This window comes from Schistocerca piceifrons, chromosome 4, assembly GCF_021461385.2.
Source record: "Schistocerca piceifrons isolate TAMUIC-IGC-003096 chromosome 4, iqSchPice1.1, whole genome shotgun sequence".
Classification (NCBI taxonomy): Eukaryota; Metazoa; Arthropoda; class Insecta; order Orthoptera; family Acrididae; genus Schistocerca; species Schistocerca piceifrons.
In genome coordinates this window covers 333176758-333200106 of record NC_060141.1, presented here as the reverse complement: position 1 = coordinate 333200106, position 23349 = coordinate 333176758, and the positions used below count along the sequence as shown (strand labels likewise).

General features: G+C 41.4%; 1 protein-coding gene across 1 annotated transcript in view; it reads right to left on the bottom strand.

The window, feature by feature from the left end:
• LOC124794990 (cadherin-23) overlaps positions 1-23349 on the bottom strand; it is a 479297-nt gene that overhangs the window by 171887 nt on the left and 284061 nt on the right. The window contains exons 13-14 of the mRNA XM_047258737.1: positions 11259-11384; positions 1308-1456 (exon numbers count right to left, since the gene is read on the bottom strand). Of these exons, the coding sequence (XP_047114693.1) occupies positions 1308-1456; positions 11259-11384 (275 nt within the window). The remainder of the gene's footprint in view (positions 1-1307; positions 1457-11258; positions 11385-23349) is intronic.

The window sequence follows — 23349 nt, the reverse complement described above, 5'->3', positions numbered from 1 at the left end:
ATGGAGATGATCGTAGAGATGCTGGATGTAGTCCTGTGGAACGGCTTGCCATGCCATTTCCACCTGGTGCCTCAGTTGGACCAGCGTTCGTGCTGGACGTGCAGACCGCGTGAGACGACGCTTCATCCAGTCCCAAACATGCTCAATGGGGGACAGATCCGGAGATCTTGCTGGCCAGGGTAGTTGACTTACACCTTCTAGAGCACGTTGAGTGGCACGGGATACATGCGGACGTGCATTGTCCTGTTGGAACAGCAAGTTCCCTTGCCGGTCTAGGAATGGTAGAACGATGGGTTTGATGACGGTTTGGATGTACCGTGCACTATTCAGTGTCCCGTCGACAATCACCAGTGGTGTACGGCCAGTGTAGGAGATCGCTCCCCACACCATGATGCCGGGTGTTGGACCTGCGTGCCTCGGTCGTATGCAGTCCTGATTGTGGCGCTCACCTGCACGGCGCCAAACATGCATATGACCATCATTGACACCAAGGCAGAAGCGACTCTCATCGCTGAAGACGACACGTCTCCATTCGTCCCTCCATTCACGCCTGTCGCGACACCACTGGAGGCGGGCTGCACGATGTCGGGGCGTGAGCGGAAGACAGCCTAACGGTGTGCAGGACCATAGCCCAGCTTCATGGAGACGGTTGCGAATGGTCCTCGCCGATACCCCAGGAGCAACAGTGTCCCTAATTTGCTGGGAAGTGGCGGTGCGGTCCCCTACGGCACTGCGTAGGATCCTACGGTCTTGGCGTGCATCCGTGCGTTGCTGCGGTCCGGTCCCAGGTCGACGGGCACGTGCACCTTCCGCCGACCACTGGCGACAACATCGATGTACTGTGGAGACCTCACGCCCCACGTGTTGAGCAATTCGGCGGTACGTCCACCCGGCCTCCCGCATGCCCACTATACGCCCTCGCTCAAAGTCCGTCAACTGCACATACGGTTCACGTCCACGCTGTCGCGGCATGCTACCAGTGTTAAAGACTGCGATGGAGCTCCGTATGCCACGGCAAACTGGCTGACACTGACGGGGGCGGTGCACAAATGCTGCGCAGCTAGCGCCATTCGACGGCCAACACCGCGGTTCCTGGTGTGTCCGCTGTGCCGTGCGTGTGATCATTGCTTGCACAGCCCTCTCGCAGTGTCCGGAGCAAGTATGGCGGGTCTGACACACCGGTGTCAATGTGTTCTTTTTTCCATTTCCAGGAGTGTATATGAATGGAGCAGAATGTGAAGAAACATTTAAGCCATGTGTGGACTACATATATACTTAAATATTATTGTGAATTCTACTGAACTAACCATTCAAGTCCATATCGTGAGCCTCAAGCACTAGTGGTGTTTCAAAAACTGGATGGTTCTCAAGCAATCTGGCTTCATATTTGCTCCGAGAAAAAACTGGAGCATTGTCATTTTCGTCTTCCACGTTAATGATCAGCTGCACAGTGTTCCTGAAAATACAGAAATATATACATTAATGGCTGGAAATGTTGATATGAATGTAGAAAATCAATAAAATACCAAATACCTAGAAACTCACAATCACTTATTAAATGGAATTTCAGATTCAGATGTGTAAATCCCGTATTAATTTAACTTATTTCAATATTAACATCTTCTGGTCACAATGTTTATAACCACTTGATATATTATTATATTACCATTCTGTTATTCTAGTTAAGTAGAAACATGGAAAATGTTCTTATTTATAGCAATTTGTAAGTGCTTCAAAGCATATGATTCGCACTGAGTGTGTTATGCAAAGCAGAGAACAGCTACTCCAGTGCCAGTCTGTAGTGCACATTAACTACTGAATTTACCGCTGATGGATGATCAAAGTTTGTATATGGTATCTGTGAGTGAATGGGCCATGGTTAAGCAACAAATTTAATCTTAAAGTATGTGTAAACTAGATCATTCTGACAAAACTCTTTGCTGAAATAGGTTTTGAAATAAGTTTACTATTTTTCAAGCACAGGCACCTGGAAAAAGCAAAGAATGAGTGTTAGATACAAGGTTTTAATCTATAAAGAAGTTATGATTCAGTTCACACACTAATTGGAATGAAATTTTCATTCAATAAATGTACAACTTGAGGAGTTTGTGAGATAAATGACAAAATTAAACTACATGTATCACAGGAGAAAAGCATTCATATCAAGTTCAGTTTCTGAAAGTTTATTGAGTCTATTAAGATTTCCTCAATATTCTGGGAAGAGCTGTATCTACAGTGACATTTTTTGAAAACATTTCTGGGGTAAATCAGCAATCAAAACAATATTTGAAATTAATTATAAAACAGTCCACATCACAAAGGCATTTTTATTATAAGATGATCAGTTTCAATCATTACATGATTATCTTCATACATTAAAGTATACCACATTTTTATATCACAGAGCTGCATATTTGGAGGGTTCTCTACTAAGCTTCATTTATCAATGTCTGTGGTCATTTCTATGGAAACTGTCCAAGATCGGTGTCTACCATCTCATTCTGGTTGCATGTAAAATCATTAAGTGGGTCTAAGGCTTCCATTCAGTCCCTTGTTGACGAGTCTGGTGTGGCAGTTGAAGATAGCAAAACAAAAGCCAAACTTTTAAATTTCACATTCAAGGAACCGTTCACACAGGAGGATCATACAAACATTCCATCATTTGACCACTGGACAGACTTCCGTATGAATGACATATTGATAAGCATCCCTGGCATAGAGAAATAGCTGAAAGATATGAAAGCAAATAAATCACCAGATCCAGATGGAATTCCAGTTCGGTTTTATAACGAGTACTCTATGGAACTGGCCCCTTACCTGACTTGCATTTATCATGAATCTCTTGCTGAGCACAAAGTTCTACGCACCTGGAAAGAAGCACAGGTGACTCCTGTACACAAGAAGGGTAAAAGAATTGACTCACAAAATTACAGACCAATATCCCTAACTTTTGTTTGCTGCAAAATCCTTGAACATATTCTCAGTTTGAGTAAAATAAACTTTTTTGAGACTGAGAAGCTTATGTCCATGAATCAACATGGTTTTAGGAAGCATTTCTTGTATGAAACTCAGCTTGCCCTTTTCTCTCATGATATACTGTGAACTTTGGATGAAGGGCTACAGGCGGATTCCACATTTCTAAATTTCCAGAAAGCATTTGTCATGGTGCCCCATTACAGGCTATTAACAAAGGTATGGACATATAGAGTAAGTTCACAGATATGTTAGTAGCTCGAAGTCTTCTTAAGCAATAGAACCCAGTATGTTGTCCATGATGGCGAGTGTCCACCAGAGGCAAGGATATTGTCAAGAGTGTGCCAGGGAAGTGTGATAGGACTGCTATTGTTCTCTATATACATAAATGATTTGGTGAACAGGGTGGGCAGCAATTTGTGGTTGTTTGCTGAAGATGCTGTGGTGTATGGTAAGGTGTCAGTGTTGAGTGACAGTAAGAATTTACAAGATGAGTTAGACAAAATTTCTAGTTGGTGTGATGAATGCCAGCTAGCTCTAAATGTGGAAAAATGTAAGCAAATACGGATGGGTAGGTAGAATGAATCTGCAATGTTCAGATACAGTATTAGTAGTGGCCTGCTTGACGCAGTGAAGTCATTTAAATATCTGGGCATAACACTGCAAAGCGACATGAAACAGAACAAACATGTGTGAACTGTGGTATGGAAGGCAAATGGTCAACTTCGGTTCAATGGGACAATTTTAGGGAAGTCTGGTTCACATTTAAAAGAGACTGCATATAGGGCACTGTGGTGACCTATTCTTGAGTACTGCTTGAGTGTTTGGGATCTGCACCAGGTTGGATTGAGGGAGGACATCGGGGCAGTTCCGAGATGGCCTGCTACATTTCTTACCTGTAGGTTCTAACAACATGTAAGTGTTACAAAGATGCTTTGGGAACTCAAATGGGAATTCCCAGTGGGAAGGTGACATTCTGTTTGAGGAACACTATTGAGAAAATTTAGAAAACCAGCCCCTGAAGCTGACTGCATAACAATTCTACTGCCACCAACCTGCATTGTGCATAAGGACAGGGAAGATTGGATACAAGGAATTAGACCTCATATGGAGGCATATAGACAGTCATTTTTCTCTCGCTCTATTTGCATGTGGAACAGGGGTGGGAATGACTAGTAGCACATGGTACCCTCTGTTATGCACCATATAGTGGCTTGAGGAGTAACTAGTAGATGTAGATGTAAATCTCCATATTAACCAACTACTTTAAACATCCATGGAATGTCTTTTACTGGACATCACCTATCAATCTCGTTAACTCATTGGAAATCAACCTGCTGCTTCATCTTTGGGGTGGTGTCCACCTTCTCCAAAGAAACCAACAACATCATAGTTATTTTTCCAACATGCCCCTAGAGGCAACCTATATACAGTGAGTGCAATGTTTACTTGTTTTCTTTTTAAAGTTTTTGGTGTATTTGTTTGACAGTAGCAGCATTAACAAACTGTTTCTTCTTTATTATAAAATTATTCTACATAATTTTTATGTTCTATTTACTACAGTAATAAGTTAATTTTTTGTACATAATTCTTTCAACCTATTTCTGATTGGCTAATACTGACATTATGCTGTCAGCAGTAGGTGAAGCTTCCAGTATTTAAGAAATAGCTGTGCTGCTTTCTCCAGCAGAAGACTGTCATCATTCAGTGGTTCATGCTCCATGTACAGCCATTGTTTGGATATATCCGTGTTTTGTAATTTAGCAGCTAATTGTAAGTTCTTCTGATGTATCCCTGTAATTTATATTCTGTATCATATTACAGTTTTGAAGGTCTGAAGACGATCATGTGTTGATGAAACTGGTCACCTTGTAATTAATTACATATAGTGACAATGTCTGAGCAGTTACTCATTCTATAATGTGCTCTGAAGATTCATAACATTTTGCAAAGGAAAAGTGTGAACAGAAAGTGGCAAGAGGCAAGCTCATGGAACCTTATAGTGTGACACTGAAATAGACAGAAAATGTCAGTGATTACAAATCAGCAGCTATTTAGAGCCTAGTTGTTGAACCACATACAACAGTAGGCAAGTGACAGTAATGATGATGAATGTACATTGTGCATAGATGAGTTGTCAAAAAGGACAAATCCTGACTTAGATAAAGATATAATTATCAAGATGATGCAGGCTTTAGGATAAATTGAAACAAACTTTTCATATCTATCTGGACAAAAGAAATTGAGAAGCATTGTCTTGAGCAGCTATTTCAGCAGTCCACATGCAATAGAAATATCTTAGACCTTGTAGCTACAAATTGGCTGCACCTTATTGACAATGTCAGTATAGACAGGGACGAGCGACGATGATCTCATTATAGCAACTATGATTTTGAAAGTTGATAAATCAATCAACAGGGCTAGGAGAGTGTTTCTGCTAGACAGAGATGATAATCAGTTATTAACATCTCACTTAGAAAGTGAATTTGCATCATTTAGTTACAGTAAGATGAATGTAGAAGAATTATGCACAAAGTTTAAGCAGATTGTAAATCGTGGTCTGGGGAGTTATGTGTCTAGTAAGTGGATAAAGGATGGGAAAGACCCACCATGGCGTAATAATGAAATTCAGTGGATGCTGAAGAAGCAGAGGCTGTTGCCCTCTCAGTTCAAAAGGGAACATACACATAACGACAAGCAAAGGTTAGTAGAGATACATACGTCTGTGAAAAGATCTATGTATAAAGCATACAACATCTACCACCATTGCACCTCAGAAAAAACTCTGGCAGAGAACCCGAGAAAATTCTGGTCATACATAAAATCGGTAAGTGGGTCTAAGGCTTCCATTCCATCCCCTGTTGACCAGTCTGGTGTGGCAGTTGAAGACAGCAAAACTAAAGCCAAAGTTTTAAATTTCACATTCAAGAAATTGTTCACACAAGAGAATCGTAAAAACATACCATCATTTCACCATCGGACAGACTCCCATATGAATGACATAGTAGGAAGCATACCTGGTGTAGAGAAACAACTGAAAGATTTCAAGGCAAATACATCATCAGGTCCGAATGGAATCCCAGTTTAATTTTACAAAAAAAGAGTACTCTATGGCATTAGCCCATGACCTAGCTTACATTTATCATGAATCTCTCACCCAGCACAACGTACCAAGTGATTGGAAAAAAAGTGCAGGTGACTTTAGTACATAAGAATGGTAAAAGAATGGACCCACAAAATTATAGACCAGTATCCCTAACTTCTGTTTGCTGTGGAATCCTTGAACATATTCTCAGTTAGAATATAATAAACTTTCTTGAGGCTGAGAAGGTTTTGTCCAAGAATCAACATGGTTTCAGAAAACATCACTTGTACAAAACTCAGCTTGCCCTTTTCTCACATGATATACTACGAACTATGGATGGAGGGCAACAGGATGATAACATATTTCTAGATTTCCAGAAAGTATTTGACATAGTGCCTTGCTGCAGGCTGTTAATGAAGGTACAAGAATGTGGAATAAGTTCACAGATATGTGAGTGCCTCGAAGACTTCTTAAATGATAGAACTCAGTATGTTGTCCTCGATGGCGAGCGTTCATCACAGGCAAATGTGATAGGATAGCTGTTGTCCTATATACACATAAATGATTTGGTGGACAGGGTGGGCAGCAATCTGTGGTTGTTTGCTGATGATGCTGTGGTGTGTGGTAAAGTGTCAAAGTTGAGTGGCTGTAGGAATCTACAAGACAACTTAGACAAAATTTCCGGTTGGTGTGATGAATGGTAGTTAGCCCTAAATGTAAAAAAAACATAAATTAAATGTGGATGAATAGGAAGATCAAGCCTATAATGTTGAGATACAGTATTACTAGTGTTCTGCTTGACACAGTGAAGTCGTTTAAATAACTGGGTGTAATGCTGCAAAGCGATATCAGGTGGAACGACCGTATGATGACTGTGGTAGGGAAGGTAAATGGTCAACTTCAGTTTATTGGGAGAATGTTAGGAAAGAACAGTTCACTTGTAAAGGAGGCCACATATAGGTCACTGGTATGACATATTCTTGAGTACTGCTTGAATATTTGGGATTTGTACCAGAGCGGATTGAAGGAAGACATCGAAGGAATTCAGGGGAGGGCTGCTAGATTTGTTATTGGTATGTTCAAACAGCACATAAGTGTTACGGAGATGCTTTGGGGATTCTATGTTCTTTTTGAAAATCACTATTGAAAAAATTTAGAGAACCGGCATTTGATGCTGACTGCAGAAAGATTCTACTACTGCCAACATATGTTGCACGTCAGGACCACGAAGATAAGAGATGAGAAATTAGGGCTCACACAGAGGCCTACAGACAGTAGCCTTTTACCATGTGAGTGGAACAGGAAAGGAAATGACAAGTAGTAGTACTGGATACAATCTGATGCAGATATGCTGCAACCTATGGAAGTGTACTAAGTAGGTGATAAAACTATGGAAGTGCAGATTTCTGAGGACACAAGTCAGGAAGTGTACTTAGTTACATTCATAGGCAAACACCCTATAAAGTTACTTTCTGGACACAGATGCTTCTGTGCCCTTGCTAAACCAGATAAGGGGTGCCATCCTTGAAGGTAGGTGAGACAAACCTGTGGGCCTACGGATATCAGCAGGAAACCCTGCTAGGAAAATTTCCAGTTTTACTTGATTAGTATGAAATCACTCATCCAGTAAATTTTCTTGAGGTACCTGGCCCCAAAGTGGAGAAAATTTTTGAAATAGACTCTTCTCATGCTTTTGGACTTATGTTTCATGAAACACCACCATCCCATGCAATCCGAAGTGTCTTGTGCTGCCCTAAAGACCCTGTGATAAATATGCTCAAATATTCTCACCTGGATTAGAGGACACAACTGATTTTTAAGCTCATGTCTGGCTTAAGTGATGGACGCCCTGCAATTTGTCAAAGCTCAGTTAATGCCCCAGACTCTGAAGCTCCGTCATTCTATCCTCAGTCAGACCAATCGGGACCAACCAACTCAGTCATTGGCATCATCTGGATGTGGCATGGAGGGGCATAGTATCAGCACAATTCTCTCACAGCCATTGTTGACTTCGCAGACCTTGGAGTTGCTACTTCTCATCCAAATAGTTCCTCAATTTCCATCACCAGGCTGAGTGGACCTCATTCAAGTCCTCCCACCAATGAAAAATCTCGGGGGTTGAACTTGGATCCTCCACACGGCAGTCAGCCACTCTGACCAATTAGCTGCAGAGGTTGACCAGATTCTAAAGGATGTTCTTAAATCCGAATTGTATAGAATCACTAATAAAGGTGTGTTAAAAGCCATTTCCCACAGTCAAAAAATGACTCTGCTTGTCACAGTATGCAAACTAAATGGCACTTTATGAGTTTTTGATGGTGGTAAATGCATAAGCTGAAGAACAAACTTACCTTCTATCCACCACCGGCTGTGCATTACGAACAGGTTCTTGATCATGTTGAAAGATGCAATCAGCATCCCAGAATTGCTCTTTAACAGTGGGAAGCAAGAAGTTGCTTAAAACATCAATGTAGGCATGTGCTGTGATAGTGCCATGCAAAACAAGGGGTGCAAGCCCCCTCCATGAAAAACATAACCACACTATAACACCACCGCCTATGAATTTTATTGTCGGCACTACACATGCTGCTAAATGATGTTCACTGGGTATTCGCCATACCCACACGCTGCCATTGGATCACCAAATTGTGTACCATGATTTGTCACTCCAAACACCATTTTTCCACTGTTCAATCATCCAATGTTTACACTCCTTACACGAAGCGAGTTGTCATTTGGCATTTCCAATGTGATGTGTGGCTTCTGAGCAGCCTCTCCACCATGAAGTCCAATTTTTTTCTCACCACCTGACTAACTGTCATAGTACTTGCAGTGGATCCTGATCCAGTTTGGAATTCCTGTGTGATGGTCTGGATAGATGTCTGCCTATTACACAACTCTCTTCAACTGACGGCAGTGTCTGTCAATCAACAGATGAGGTCGGCCTGCATGCTTTCATGCTGTACATGTCCTTTCACGTTTCCACTTCACTATCACATCGGAAAGAGTGGACCTAGGGATGATTAGGAGTATGGAAATTTCATGTACAGACATATGACACAAGTGACACCCAATCACCTGACCACGTTCGAAGTACGTGAATTCTGTGGAGCGCCCCATCTGCTCTCTCACTAATCACTACTGAGGTCACTGATATGGAGTACCTGGCAGTAGGTGGTAACACAATCCACCTAATATGAAAAAAAATTTGTTTTTGGGGGTGTCAGGAACTTTTGATCACCTAGTGTATTATGCCAAAGCTTTGTGAATTCAAATGGGGGAGGGGGGGGGGATCCTTGGAGAGAAGATGAACATTCTTTTCACAGAACTCTATTGAGAAAATATATAGAACTGGGGTTTGAAACTGACTGCAGAGAGATTCTTCTGGTGCCTACATACATTTCATGTAAGGACCAAAAAGATAAGAGAAATTAGGGGTTCGCCTGGTGTCATATAGACAATCATTTTTCTCTTGTTTTGTTAGTGGAACAGGAAAGGAAATAACTCATAGTGGTACAACGTACCCTCCATCATGCACCATACTATGGGTTGTGGAATATGTATGCAGATGTAGATGTGATATTTTATGTCCTTGCTTGATGGTGTTACTAAAATGTATTGATTTTTTTCTACATCTTTGTACAGTAGTGTATGTAACCACCAAGTTTCACGTAGTTTGGACGATAAATAAAGAATGGTAAATATTTTTTAAAGTGTTAACAGGTGCCAATTTGTCCAATCAAAATGTTAAAAATGATTTAACTTCCGAACAATGACGTACCTTAAAATGGAAAAAGGTAGTCTTAATTGTTTAAATTTGGCACCATGTAGATAATTTATGAGTAAAAAAGGCAATCATTCACCAAATACTAGAGGCATTGTGTCACTGACAGGCAAACAAGAAGAATGCAAACTCACTAGCTTTTGAACAAGTTCTTTAATGTGCTAGACTGCTAAACAACACACACACACACACACACACACACACACACACACACACACACACACACACAGGTTAAATTACACAATGCTGGGATTGCAGTTAAGTGGGCTGGTGTAGAGAATAGGAATGCAACACATGGAACTGGTGTGGTGTGTGCCACAGGATGACACTGACACTGGGTATCATTACTTATCTCTGTAGGGAGAACAGAAAGCCTAATTTCATCCAAATCTGAGAGAGTGGGTGAGATGGTCTGGATGACTTGACATGCAACAACCCATATACAAACAATGTTTCTAAGGCTGTGGGTGGGAATGTGATTAACCTAAATGCTGTATTCGAAAGCAGTTGCAACCTTAATTGACAATATTTCAAGCAAGTGAAAGTCAAATGGTTCAACACCTACAAAAGAAAATCAATATTATTAAAAATGTGGCAACTACATTTATTTTGAAATTGATACCACAATCGAAAACTAAGAGGTAGTCCTATTGTTAACAGTGACCTCTTATGTGATTTATGATGAAAAGTGCCATCCATGCGAATGCCATCTATATGAGTGTTGACATTATTGCACTGAAGCCTGCCACACAGACAGCATGTGCAGTCAATACAAAGCAGCTTCTCAAGGGTCGTGTATAGCACTAAGTTACACAGAAGTCTTTAAAGTAGCAACATTACAGAAAAAAAGATTACCTAAAGCAATGTATTACCTATGTGAAGCAATGTTAAAAGCAGAAGAAACAGGAAGTGGTTTTCAAAGTGAATGTTTATTTATTCAAACCAGACACCATACACGGGACATCAACAGTGCTTTTTTTTCAATACTTCTGCACAGAGCATCATAAAATTAATAATGCTATCCTGTGTACTGGCAATGTTTTGTTACCATTTTGTTTGTAATTTGGCATTAAGATCTTGCCCCTGTTCATTTTGAGTGGCCTATGGTGACAAATATCTCTGATCATCTTGAGATGGGTTGTTGTGAGGGCATGTAAATTATGCAGCCAAAGAAAGTTAATGGTAATTTATTTTTCAAATATTTGCTTTCTATTCTCACTGGTAGTGTAGTAGAAGATAGATGAGATATGAAGAAAGATTTTTTGGTTACTGACTCTGGCTCAATTTTTATGAAACTTTTAAGAAGCTTGCTATATAAATGATCACTTAACTTCATCCAGACTTGTACAGCTACCATTTTACATACCTGATAGGATGGTTATTGTGCGGGATTTAGTTATAAAGAAAAGTATTTACCTGTTTCCATTGCCTAAATCATCTCGTGCTTCAACTGTTAAATAATGTTTTGAAATCAGTTCTCTGTCAAATCCAGGAGTGTCAGATTTGATGGTAATTATTCCAGTAACTGGATCCAAGGATAAACTGTAAAAGATAAAATTAAATATTAGAACCATATACGATTCAACCTTACTGCACAATTTTAAATATTGCAACCACTTTAGAAAATTTTGCAGTGTGATTGCAGAGCATGTAAGTAGGTAACTTTTCAATATTATGGAAAGGACAGTTGCTACCCACCACATAGCAGAGATGCTGAGTCACGACAGAAACAACAAAAACAATATGTAACTGTTTATTAGATTTATACCACATTTGTTCATTATATGGAGCAATGTGTTTACAGTTTACTATTACTGCAAATTTCCTTAGTTTTGTTATTTTATGATCATATTAGCATCATTTGCAGAATGTAATGTCATTTAATATGTTACATTATTGTTCAATATGGTAGGTCAAAGGTTCGGTTTCATACAAACACTGTACTGCACCACTTTGGTGTTGTCAGATTCACAGTTGTTGGTGTTGAATTCTTCATACTATATATAGGTGCTACTACATTTAAGACATACATTTAATGAAACTACATTACATAGTGCCACTTAAACAACTTGAATTCAACACTGTTAACCATTTTCACTTTTCTTTTACAGCCATCCCAGCTAACATCACATAACGTCTAGTTTTCTTCACAATTTTTTGTATTATAAAATAGTTCCTGCTGTTAGTTGAGTCTATGAAGATGAATATGTTACTATGTAACTAAGTTTCTATCACCATTCATTTCCGTCCACTATTATTCTCCTTTCATTGTGTCAAGTCTTTTATATTGGAAATTTAGACAGGTCATGTTAATATCTGCACATTGATATTACAAAATTATTTATAAAAGATTAAATATGACAATAAACTATTTAATCATGGGAAATAACTGAGGGTGTAATAAATTCTTGGTTGATGTTTCACCTGCTTGGCCCAATAGTTGTTATAGATTCCAAGTAACCCTATTTCTTAAAGGGCAATGGCCTTGCCACAGTGGATACACTGGTTCCCGTCAGATCACCGAAGTTAAGCACTGTCGGGTGTGGTTGGCACTTGGATGAGTGCTTGGATGGGTGACCATCCAGGCCGTCATGTGCTGTTGCCGTTTTTCGGGGTGCACTCAGCCTTGTGATGTCAATTTAGGAGCTACTCGACCAAATAGCAGCGGCTCCGGTCAAAGAAAACCATCAAAATGACCATGAGGGCTTGTGCTGACCACACGCTCCTCCTATCCGCATTCTCAGCTGAGGATGACACGGTGGTCGGATGGTCCCGTTGGGTCACTTGTGGCCTGTAGATGGAGTGCTATTTCTTAAAGGAGTATTTTGCTCAGTACTCCACCACAGAGCTTTTATCTGGTGTGTTTCTAAATTTGGAAACTTTCATATTTTCTGAAAATTATTATTTTAAACTAAATCAAACCTATACCTGAATTTAAAGAAAAGTAGGCTAACAGATCTACCATGCTAATTTTGGCAACTAAATTGTTTGGAAGAGTTCAGTAAAACTTCTCCAATCCTATTTTGAACATGTTAATACTTTTTATGTTACATAGTTAACATAATCAGGCCTGATACACATTTAAAAACCCTTTGATACCAATGGGTATTGATAATTTCACTTATAAGTAGAAAAGTTCATAAATTATATTAAATACAAAGATGAGGTGACTTACCGAACAAAAACGCTGGCAGGTCGATAGACACACAAACAAACACAAACATACACACAAAATTCAAGCTTTCGCAACAAATTGTTGCCTCATCAGGAAAGAGGGAAGGAGAGGGGAAGACGAAAGGAAGTGGGTTTTAAAGGAGAGGGTAAGGAGTCATTCCAATCCCGGGAGCGGAAAGACTTACCTTAGGGGGAAAAAAGGACAGGTATACACTCGCACACACGCACATATCCATCCACACATACAGACACAAGCAGACATATTTAAAGACAAAGAGTTTGGGCAGAGATGTCAGTCGAGGCAGAAGTGTAGAGGCAAAGAAGTTGTTGAAAGACAGGTGAGGTATGAGTGGCGGCAACTTGAAATTAGCGGAGATTGAGGCCTGGCGGATGACGAGAAGAGAGGATATACTGAAGGGCAAGTTCCCATCTCCGGAGTTCGGATAGGTTGGTGTTGGTGGGAAGTATCCAGATAACCCGGACGGTGTAACACTGTGCCAAGATGTGCTGGCCATGCACCAAGGCATGTTTAGCCACAGGGTGATCCTCATTACCAACAAACACTGTCTGCCTGTGTCCATTCATGCGAATGGACAGTTTGTTGCTGGTCATTCCCACATAGAATGCGTCACAGTGTAGACAGGTCAGTTGGTAAATCACGTGGGTGCTTTCACACGTGGCTCTGCCTTTGATCGTGTACACCTTCCGGGTTACAGGACTGGAGTAGGTAGTGGTGGGAGGGTGCATGGGACAGGTTTTGCATCGGGGGCGGTTAGGACAGTAAATCTCTCGTACTCTCGTACTCTCTGCTGGAAGTATCACTTTGCCACGAAGAAAAATGATCCTAATCCTACTCCTAATGATCCGACTCCTCAAGACACCATCCAAATTGAACCCTGCCTGGAACAGTTCCGTCCTCCGTCACAGCGGGACCCACCTCCTCTTCCTCAAAATCACCCTCTCCAAACCTTCCAGGAATATCTGACTTCCAGCCTTGCATCTCAATCCTTCTTAAAAAACCTTAATCCTACACCCAACATCACCACTGCTGAAGCCCAGGCTATCCGTGATCTGAAGGCTGACCGATCCATCATCATTCTTCCGGCAGACAAGGGTTCCACGACCGTGGTACTTGATCGTCGGGAGTATGTGGCTGAGGGACTGCGTCAGCTTTCAGACAACACCACATACAAAGTTTGCCAAGGTAACCCCATTCCCGATGTCCAGGCGGAGCTTCAAGGAATCCTCAGAACCTTAGGCCCCCTGCAAAACCTTTCACCTGACTCCATCAACCTCCTGACCCCACCGACACCCCGCACCCCTACCTTCTACCTTCTTCCTAAAATCCACAAACCCAATCATCCCGGCCGCCCCATTGTAGCTGGTTACCAAGCCCCCACAGAACGTATCTCTGCCTACGTAGATCAACACCTTCAACCCATTACATGCAGTCTCCCATCCTTCATCAAGGACACCAACCACTTCCTTGAACGCCTGGAATCCTTACCCAATCTGTTACCCCCGGAAACCATCCTTGTAACCATTGATGCCACGTCCTTATACACAAATATTCCGCACGTCCAGGGCCTCGCTGCGATGGAGCATTTCCTTTCACGCCGATCACCTGCCACCCTACCTAAAACCTGTTTCCTCATCACCTTAGCCAGCTTCATCCTGACCCACAACTTCTTCACTTTTGAAGGCCAGACATACCAACAATTAAAGGGAACAGCCATGGGTACCAGGATGGCCCCCTCGTACGCCAACCTATTCATGGGTCGCTTAGAGGAAGCCTTCTTGGTTACCCAAGTCTGCCAACCCAAAGTTTGGTACAGATTTATTGATGACATCTTCATGATCTGGACTCACAGTGAAGAAGAACTCCAGAATTTCCTCTCCAACCTCAACTCCTTTGGCTCCATCAGTTTCACCTGGTCCTACTCCAAATCCCATGCCACTTTCCTTGACGTTGACCTCCACCTGTCCAATGGCCAACTTCACACGTCTGTCCACATCAAACCCACCAACAAGCAACAGTACCTCCATTATGACAGCTGCCACCCATTCCACATCAAACGGTCCCTTCCCTACAGCCTAGGTCTTCGTGGCAAACGAATCTGCTCCAGTCCGGAATCCCTGAATCATTACACCAACAACCTGAAAACAGCTTTCGCATCCCGCAACTACCCTCCCGACCTGGTACAGAAGCAAATAACCAGAGCCACTTCCTCGTCCCCTCAAACCCAGAATCCCCCACAGAAGAACCACAAAAGTGCCCCACTTGTGACAGGATACTTTCCGGGACTGGACCAGACTCTGAATGTGGCTCTCCAGCAGGGATACAACTTCCTCAAATCCTGCCCTGAAATGAGATCCATCCTTCATGAAATCCTCCCCACTCCGCCAAGAGTGTCTTTCCGCCGTCCACCTAACCTTTGTAACCTGTTAGTTCATCCCTATGAAATCCCCAAACCACCTTCCCTACCCTCTGGCTCCTATCCTTGTAACCGCCCCCGATGCAAAACCTGTCCCATGCACCCTCCCACCACTACCTACTCCAGTCCTGTAACCCGGAAGGTGTACACGATCAAAGGCAGAGCCACGTGTGAAAGCACCCACGTGATTTACCAACTGACCTGTCTACACTGTGACGCATTCTATGTGGGAATGACCAGCAACAAACTGTCCATTCGCATGAATGGACACAGGCAGACAGTGTTTGTTGGTAATGAGGATCACCCTGTGGCTAAACATGCCTTGGTGCACGGCCAGCACATCTTGGCACAGTGTTACACCGTCCGGGTTATCTGGATACTTCCCACCAACACCAACCTATCCGAACTCCGGAGATGGGAACTTGCCCTTCAGTATATCCTCTCTTCTCGTCATCCGCCAGGCCTCAATCTCCGCTAATTTCAAGTTGCCGCCACTCATACCTCACCTGTCTTTCAACAACTTCTTTGCCTCTACACTTCTGCCTCGACTGACATCTCTGCCCAAACTCTTTGTCTTTAAATATGTCTGCTTGTGTCTGTATGTGTGGATGGATATGTGCGTGTGTGCGAGTGTATACCTGTCCTTTTTTCCCCCTAAGGTAAGTCTTTCCGCTCCCGGGATTGGAATGACTCCTTACCCTCTCCTTTAAAACCCACTTCCTTTCGTCTTCCCCTCTCCTTCCCTCTTTCCTGATGAGGCAACAATTTGTTGCGAAAGCTTGAATTTTGTGTGTATGTTTGTGTTTGTTTGTGTGTCTATCGACCTGCCAGCGTTTTTGTTCGGTAAGTCACCTCATCTTTGTATTTAATATAATTTTTCCCACGTGGAATGTTTCCTTCCATTATAAAGTTCATAAATTTGTATATACCCATCCCAGTTATACCTGGCCTATGCCCCATTGGAATTACCTGTCACCAAGAAAGAGTGCATCACTTTGATTCATGCAACACTACTCCTCCCTCCTGCCAACCCCCCACACCTTGCTGTCTTATTCCATCTGGTGTCAGTTGCCTTGGAGGTTGAGTGACCACCAGAGGGGATGGACTCTGATCACCTTAGGGGGCACAGTGGCTGTGCAGCACTGTGCTCGCACAGTGAGAGTGCCAATGTCTTGCCACATCGATACAGTGGCCAACAGCATTCCATGCAGCTGATATATAGGCACTTGCCCATCTCACAGCTAGTCAGTTCTGTACGTGTGCTTGACACTGTTGGAACTATCTTTGCTGTACTCGGATTGGTTGATAACTATCTTGCATCTTGAATTTGTCCTCTGCTTCTCACCATTGGCTGTCATAATTGTGGCATGGGCTTTGCTTTGCACCTCACTGTCATCTAGGTTGTTTGTCCTTGCCCTGGTCAGTCTATCTGTTTTGTTCACCAACAGTTAGTTTGGGTTACTCTTATGCAGACATTTCTTCTGGCTGGTGGCTTACTCTGTTTCTCTGTTTCTTCTGGAGCTCCTAGATGCACACCGATATCTGACTACCTTTGGATACAACGTTCCACCTTCCACAAACCCAAAAACTTCCTCTGCCCTCAATGAAACACACTGTTCCTGAGCACCCACCCATTACACTGTTTTCAATCTTCCTGCCAAAATTCTGGCCCCTGCAGAAGTCTCAGTACTTTCTAAAGGCCTCAACTTTAGCCCTAAACCAAGGTTCAGCCATGCCAGACTTGTAAAGGACCTTCTTTCCTTTACTAATTTTCTACAGTGGAAACATTTCTTCATCACACACTCTGCTGAAAACAGACAATCTAAATCCCACACAGAAAATTGTTTAAAAAAGTTCTGGGCTCCCTCCAATTGTGACACTCCTCCTTTCACCCTATCATCTACAGGGTACCTTTAAGGAATTCCTCACTTCTAACCTGGCCTTGCTTTCCATCCCTAAATTCCTCTCCAGTGAGTCTAACATTCGTCCTATGGAAGATACAACTATCTGTAACACAAAATCCAATCCTTATTATAGTGCAGCTATTTTAGAAATTATGTAAATTGTGATGTATAAGGCTATTTATGGTCTGTATGTGAACACGGTCCTGTGTAATGGCTAATGCATAGACTAGCCAATTCATCTGTCTGTTTCTACTGTACTTCTTGCACTTGAGGTACCATTACCACACTTTTGTGCATTCAGTGGGGTCACTCATACACGTTGTGCTCCCACTCAATGAAGCTCTGCTGTGCATCTGTTCATAGCTTGTGTGATGCCCTTCACAAAAACAGCGTATGGTAATAAAGGACTTTTCAGTATTTATTTCACCATCTTCTTAGCTTCCCTTTTCAGATCTAATTATTTCCAGTTTATCAAAGCTTAAAATTTTTTTTGCTGCAATTTTTCATTGTTATGGTTCTTTCCTGGAAACCAGTTGACAGGCATTAGGGATTTCCAATTTTTCGATATAAGAGTCGCATTTTGCTGATGTGTTTGCACTGTGTAAGCATTTTACTGGTGGAATGTAACAATACGAAAGAAGGAAAGTTGCTACTCACCATATAGCGGACATGATGAGTCATGATAGGCACAATAAAAAGATTCACACAATCATAACTTTCGGCCATTAAGGGAGGGATAGTGTGATGGGAGTGGCAGACAGTGAAGTGTTGCAGTTTAGACAGAGGGTAGGAGAGAAGGTGTGGAGGGGGGAGGGGGTAAGTAGCGAAAGGAGAGAAATAAAAATAAAAGAAATTAAAAAACTGGGTGTGGCGGTGAAATGACGGCTGTGTAGTGCTGGAATGGGAACAGGGAGGGGGCTGGATGGGTAAGGACAGTGACTAACGAAGGTTGAGGCCAGGAGGCGTAGAAGTTCATCTCTCTTGTATAGACCCTTTAAATTCTCATTCCTCCTTTCAGTTTTTGCTTCCCGTTCCCGAAACCCATAACAACAGATTAGCAATGGGCCACTGCTTCGCACGTTTTTTGGTTGATGTTTTCATCAATTATAGGGAACAAAATTCTTTCAGGTATAGTTCAACCCATTGCAAGAAAATGTTGGTGTACAAACATTGCATCAACAATATATTCATTATTTTCAGTGACCACTCTCCAGGAGCATCACAGCTTGCCAATGAGTTTAATGAATTGCACCTGAAAATGTCATTTACAAATTACTTTGATCTCCGGTTAGAGCTGATTAATAATCAAGTTATTTTTTATACCTATATGAAGCTAATGCTACTGATTAAATCATACAGCTTCATTTTGCCAGCAAGTGTTATAAACTGAGCTTTTTCAGCTCCAAGGTTGATTACATACTTGGTCTACCTCTCGGTGAAAATGCCACAGTAACGAACAGAACAACCCAGAATTTATAGCAAGTAGAAATGGCTGTAGTATTTCACTATTCCAGAAGTTATGTAAAGAAAAGAAACTGAAACTGAATGGTTTGCCTACAGTCAAACACCTTAACACAGAGGTAAAATGGATCTCCCCTACCTTTTCTAGGGAACATATCGTATGACTGACCCAAGCTTTTTCAGTGTACAAACACACAAATAGTTCTCACTGGTGGTACAAATATATGACACCAACTTCTTTATAAGGAACACACACAGAAAAGTATTTATGATGTGTCAGGGGTTTATAGACTAGAATGTACACCATGCAGTGCTGAATATGTCTGGCAAATGGGAAGAATGTTCACAACCAAGTTTCTGGAACACTTACTCACAAAAAAGAGCACTGATAAAACAACACCCGCCATTTTCAGAACAACTGTGGCCTCCACAATGATCAGTTGATCAGAAAAAAACAAAATTTTTTGATATAATGATGTCCATTTTTAAAGAAGTTTAGCCTTGAAGCAGTGAAGAATGATGGCATCTCCTTTGTTATACTCCCTAATCCTTAATGCATTGTTTTAGTTCTTGTTTATATTTATGATGACCTTTCATGAGGTATAAATTATCTTATTGGACAAATATCAGCTAACTTTACTCTTATTTTAGGACAATTATTTTAGAAATTATGTATATTGTGATATATAAAGCTATTTACATTCTCTATGTGAACACAGTCCTGCACAGTAGCTAATGTATTATACTAGCCAATACCATCTGTCTGTTTCTATTGCAGTACCTGCACTCGAGATCCCATTACCATACTTTTCCGCATTCTATGTTTGCCAGCGGGGCTGCTTATACACGTTGTGCTCCCACTCCATGAAGCTCTGCTGTGCACCATTTCCTAATTTGTGTGATATCCTTTACACATTGCCACAAGTACGGTTGTTAAAGGATATTGTGGCATTTATTTTCACAGTCTCCTTAGCTGCCCTTATCAGGATCCAATTATTTCCAGTTTATCAAAGCTTAAACATTTTTTGCTGCTATTTTTCATCATTCCGGTTCTTTCCATTAACCCAACTGACAGGCATTGGGGAGATCCAACTTTTTGATATCCAAATTCCATTTTGCTGATTTATTAGCACTTTATTGATCGCATGTGCCATTACCAGTTTCTGTAAGTTCAGTAAAAAATTTCCTGTAGAGTATGTTTCTGCACAAAATAGGATCAGGAAATTTCCTACACTTACTTTTATAAATTTTTTGCTTTGTAGAAAATCTGCAAATCTGCCCCCCCCCCCCCCCCCCCTCCGTCCATCCTCCATGAACCATAAACCATGGACCTTGCCATTGGTGGGGAGGCTTGTGTGCCTCAGCGATACAGATAGCTGTACCATAAGTGCAACCACAACGGAGGGGTATCTGTTGAGAGGCCAGACAAACGTGTGGTTCCTAAAGAGGGGCAAAAGCCTTTTCAGTAGTTTCAGGGGCAACCATCTGGATGATTGACTGATATGGCCTTGTAACACTAACCAAAACGGCCTTGTTGTGCTGGTACTGCGAATGGCTGAAAGCAAGGGGAAACTACAGTCGTAATTTTTCCCGAGGGCATGAAGCTTTACTGTATGGTTAAATGATGATGATGGCGTCCTCTTGGGTAAAATATTCTGTAGGTAAAATAGTCCCCCCATTTGGATCTCCGGGTGGGGACTACTCAGGAGGATGTTGTTATCAGGAGAAAGAAAACTGGCGTTCTACAGGCCGGAGCATGGAATGTCAGATCCCTTAATCGGGCGGGTAGGTTAGAAAATTTAAAAAGAGTAATGGATAGGTTAAAGTTAGATATAGTGGGAATTAGTGAAGTTCGGTGGCAGGAGGAACAAGACTTTTGGTCAGGTGAATACAGGGTTATAAATACAAAATCAAATAGGGGTAATGCAGGAGTAGGTGTAATAATGAATAAAAAAAATAGGAATGTGGGTAAACTACTACAAACAGCATAGGAATGCATTATTGTGGCCAAGACAGATACAAAGCCCACACCTATAACAGTAGAAAAAGTTTATATGCCAACTAGCTCTGCAGATGACGAACAGATTGATGAAATGTATGATGAGATAAATGAAATTATTCAGATAGTGAAGGGAGACGAAAATTTAACAGTCATGGGTGACTGGAATTTGACAGTAGGGAAAGGAAGAGAAGGATAGTAGGTGAAATTGGAATGGGGGTAAGGAATGAAAGAGGAAGCCGCCTGGTAGAATTTTGCACAGAGCATAACTTAATCATAGCTAACACTTGGTTCAAGAATCATGAAAGAAGGTTGTATACATGGAAGAAGCCTGGAGATACTCACAGGTTTCAGATAGATTACATAATGGTCAAAAAGGTGGGAATTTGAGAAGATGGGACCTGGATAAACTGACAGAACCAGAGGTTGTAGAGAGTTTCAGGAAGAGCATTAGGGAACGATTTACAAGAATGGGGGAAAGAAATACAGTAGAAGAAGAATGGGTAGCTTTGAGAGGTGAAATAGTGAAGACAGGATAGGATCAAGTAGGTAAAAAGACGAGGGCTAATAGAAATCCTTGGGTAACAGAAGAAATATTGAAATTAATTGATGAAAGGAGAAAATATAAAAATGCAGTAAGTGAAACAGGCAAAAAGGAATACAAACGTCTCAAAAATGAGATCAACAGGAATTGCAAAATAGCTAAGCAGGGATGGCTAGAGAACAAATGTAAGGATGTAGAGGCATATATCACTAGGGGTAAAATAGATACTGCCTACAGGAAAATTAAAGAGACCTTTGGAGAAAAGAGAACCACTTGTATGAATATCAAGAGCTCAGATGGAAACCCAGTTCTAAGTAAAAAAGGGAAAGCAGAAAGGTGGGAGGAGTATATAGAGGGTCTATACAAGGGCAATGTTCTTGAGGACAATATTATGGAAATGCAAGAGGATGTAGATGAAGATAAAATGGGAGATATGATACTGTGTGAAGAGTTTGACAGAGCACTGAAAGACCTGAGTCGAAACAAGGCTCCAGGAGTAGACGGCATTCCATTAGAACTACTGATAGCCTTGGGAGAGCCAGCCCTGACAAAACTCTACCATCTGGTGAGCAAGATGTATGAGACAGGTGAAATACCCCCAGACTTCAAGAATAATATAATAATTCCAATCCCAAAGAAAGCAAGTGTTGACAGATGTGAAAATTACTGAACTATCAGTTTAATAAGCCACAGCTGCAAAATGCTAACAAGAATTCTTTACAGACAAATGGAAAAACTGGTAAAAGCTGACAGTGGAGAAGATCAGTTTGGATGCCGTAGAAATGTTGGAACACGTGAAGCAATACTCACCCTACGACTTATCTTAGAAAACAGATTAAGGAAAGGCAAACCTACATTTCTAAGATTTGTAGACTTAGAGAAAGCTTTTGACAATGTTGACTGGAATACTCTCTTTCAAATTCTGAAGGTGGCAGGGGTAAAATACAGGGAGTGAAAGGCTATTTTCAATTTGTACAGAAACCAGATGGCAGTTATGAGAGTCGAGGGGCATGAAAGGGAAGCAGTGGTTGGGAAGGGAGTGAGACAGGGTTGTAGCCTATCCCCAATTTTATTCAATCTGTATATTGAGCAAGCACTAAAGGAAACAAAAGAAAAATTCAGAGTAGGAATTAAAATCCATGGAGAAGAAATAAAAACTTTGAGGATTGCTGATGACATTGTAATTCTGTCAGAGACAGCAAAGGACCTGAAAGAGCAGCTGAATGGAATGGACAGTGTCTTGAAAGGAGGATATAAGATGAACATCAAGAAAAGCAAAATGAGGATAATGAAATGTAGTCGAATTATGTCGGGTGATGTTGAGGGAATAAATTAGGAAATGAAATGCTTAAAGTAGTAAATGAGTTTTGCTATTTGGGGAGCAAAATAACTGATAATGGTTGAAGTAGAGAGGATATAAAATGTAGACTGGCAATAGCAAGGAAAGCATTCCTGAAGAAGAGAAATTTGTTAAGATTGAGTATAGATTTAAGAGTCAGGAAGTCATTTCTGAAAGTATTTGTATGGAGTGTAGCCACGTATGGAAGTGAAATGTGGATGATAAATAGTTTAGACAAGAAGAGAATAGAAGCTTTCGAAATGTGGTGCTACAGAAGAATGCTGAAGATTAGATGAGTAGATCACATAACTAGTGAGGAGGCATTGAATAGAATTGGGGGGGAAGAGAAATTTGTGCCACAACTTGACTAGAAGAAGGGATCGCTTGGTAGGACATATTCTGAGGCATCAAGGGATCACCAATGTAGTATTGGAGGGCAGCATGGAGGGTAAAAATCGTAGAGGGAGACCAAGAGATGAATACACTAAACATATTCAGAAGGATGAGGGTTGCGGTAGGTATTGGGAGATGAAGAAGCTTGCACAGGACAGAGTAGCATGGATAGCTGCATCAAACCAGTCTCTGGACTGAAGACCACAAGAACAATAGGTAATCTGAAGATGCCTACCACAGGTGAAACATTTCACTGAA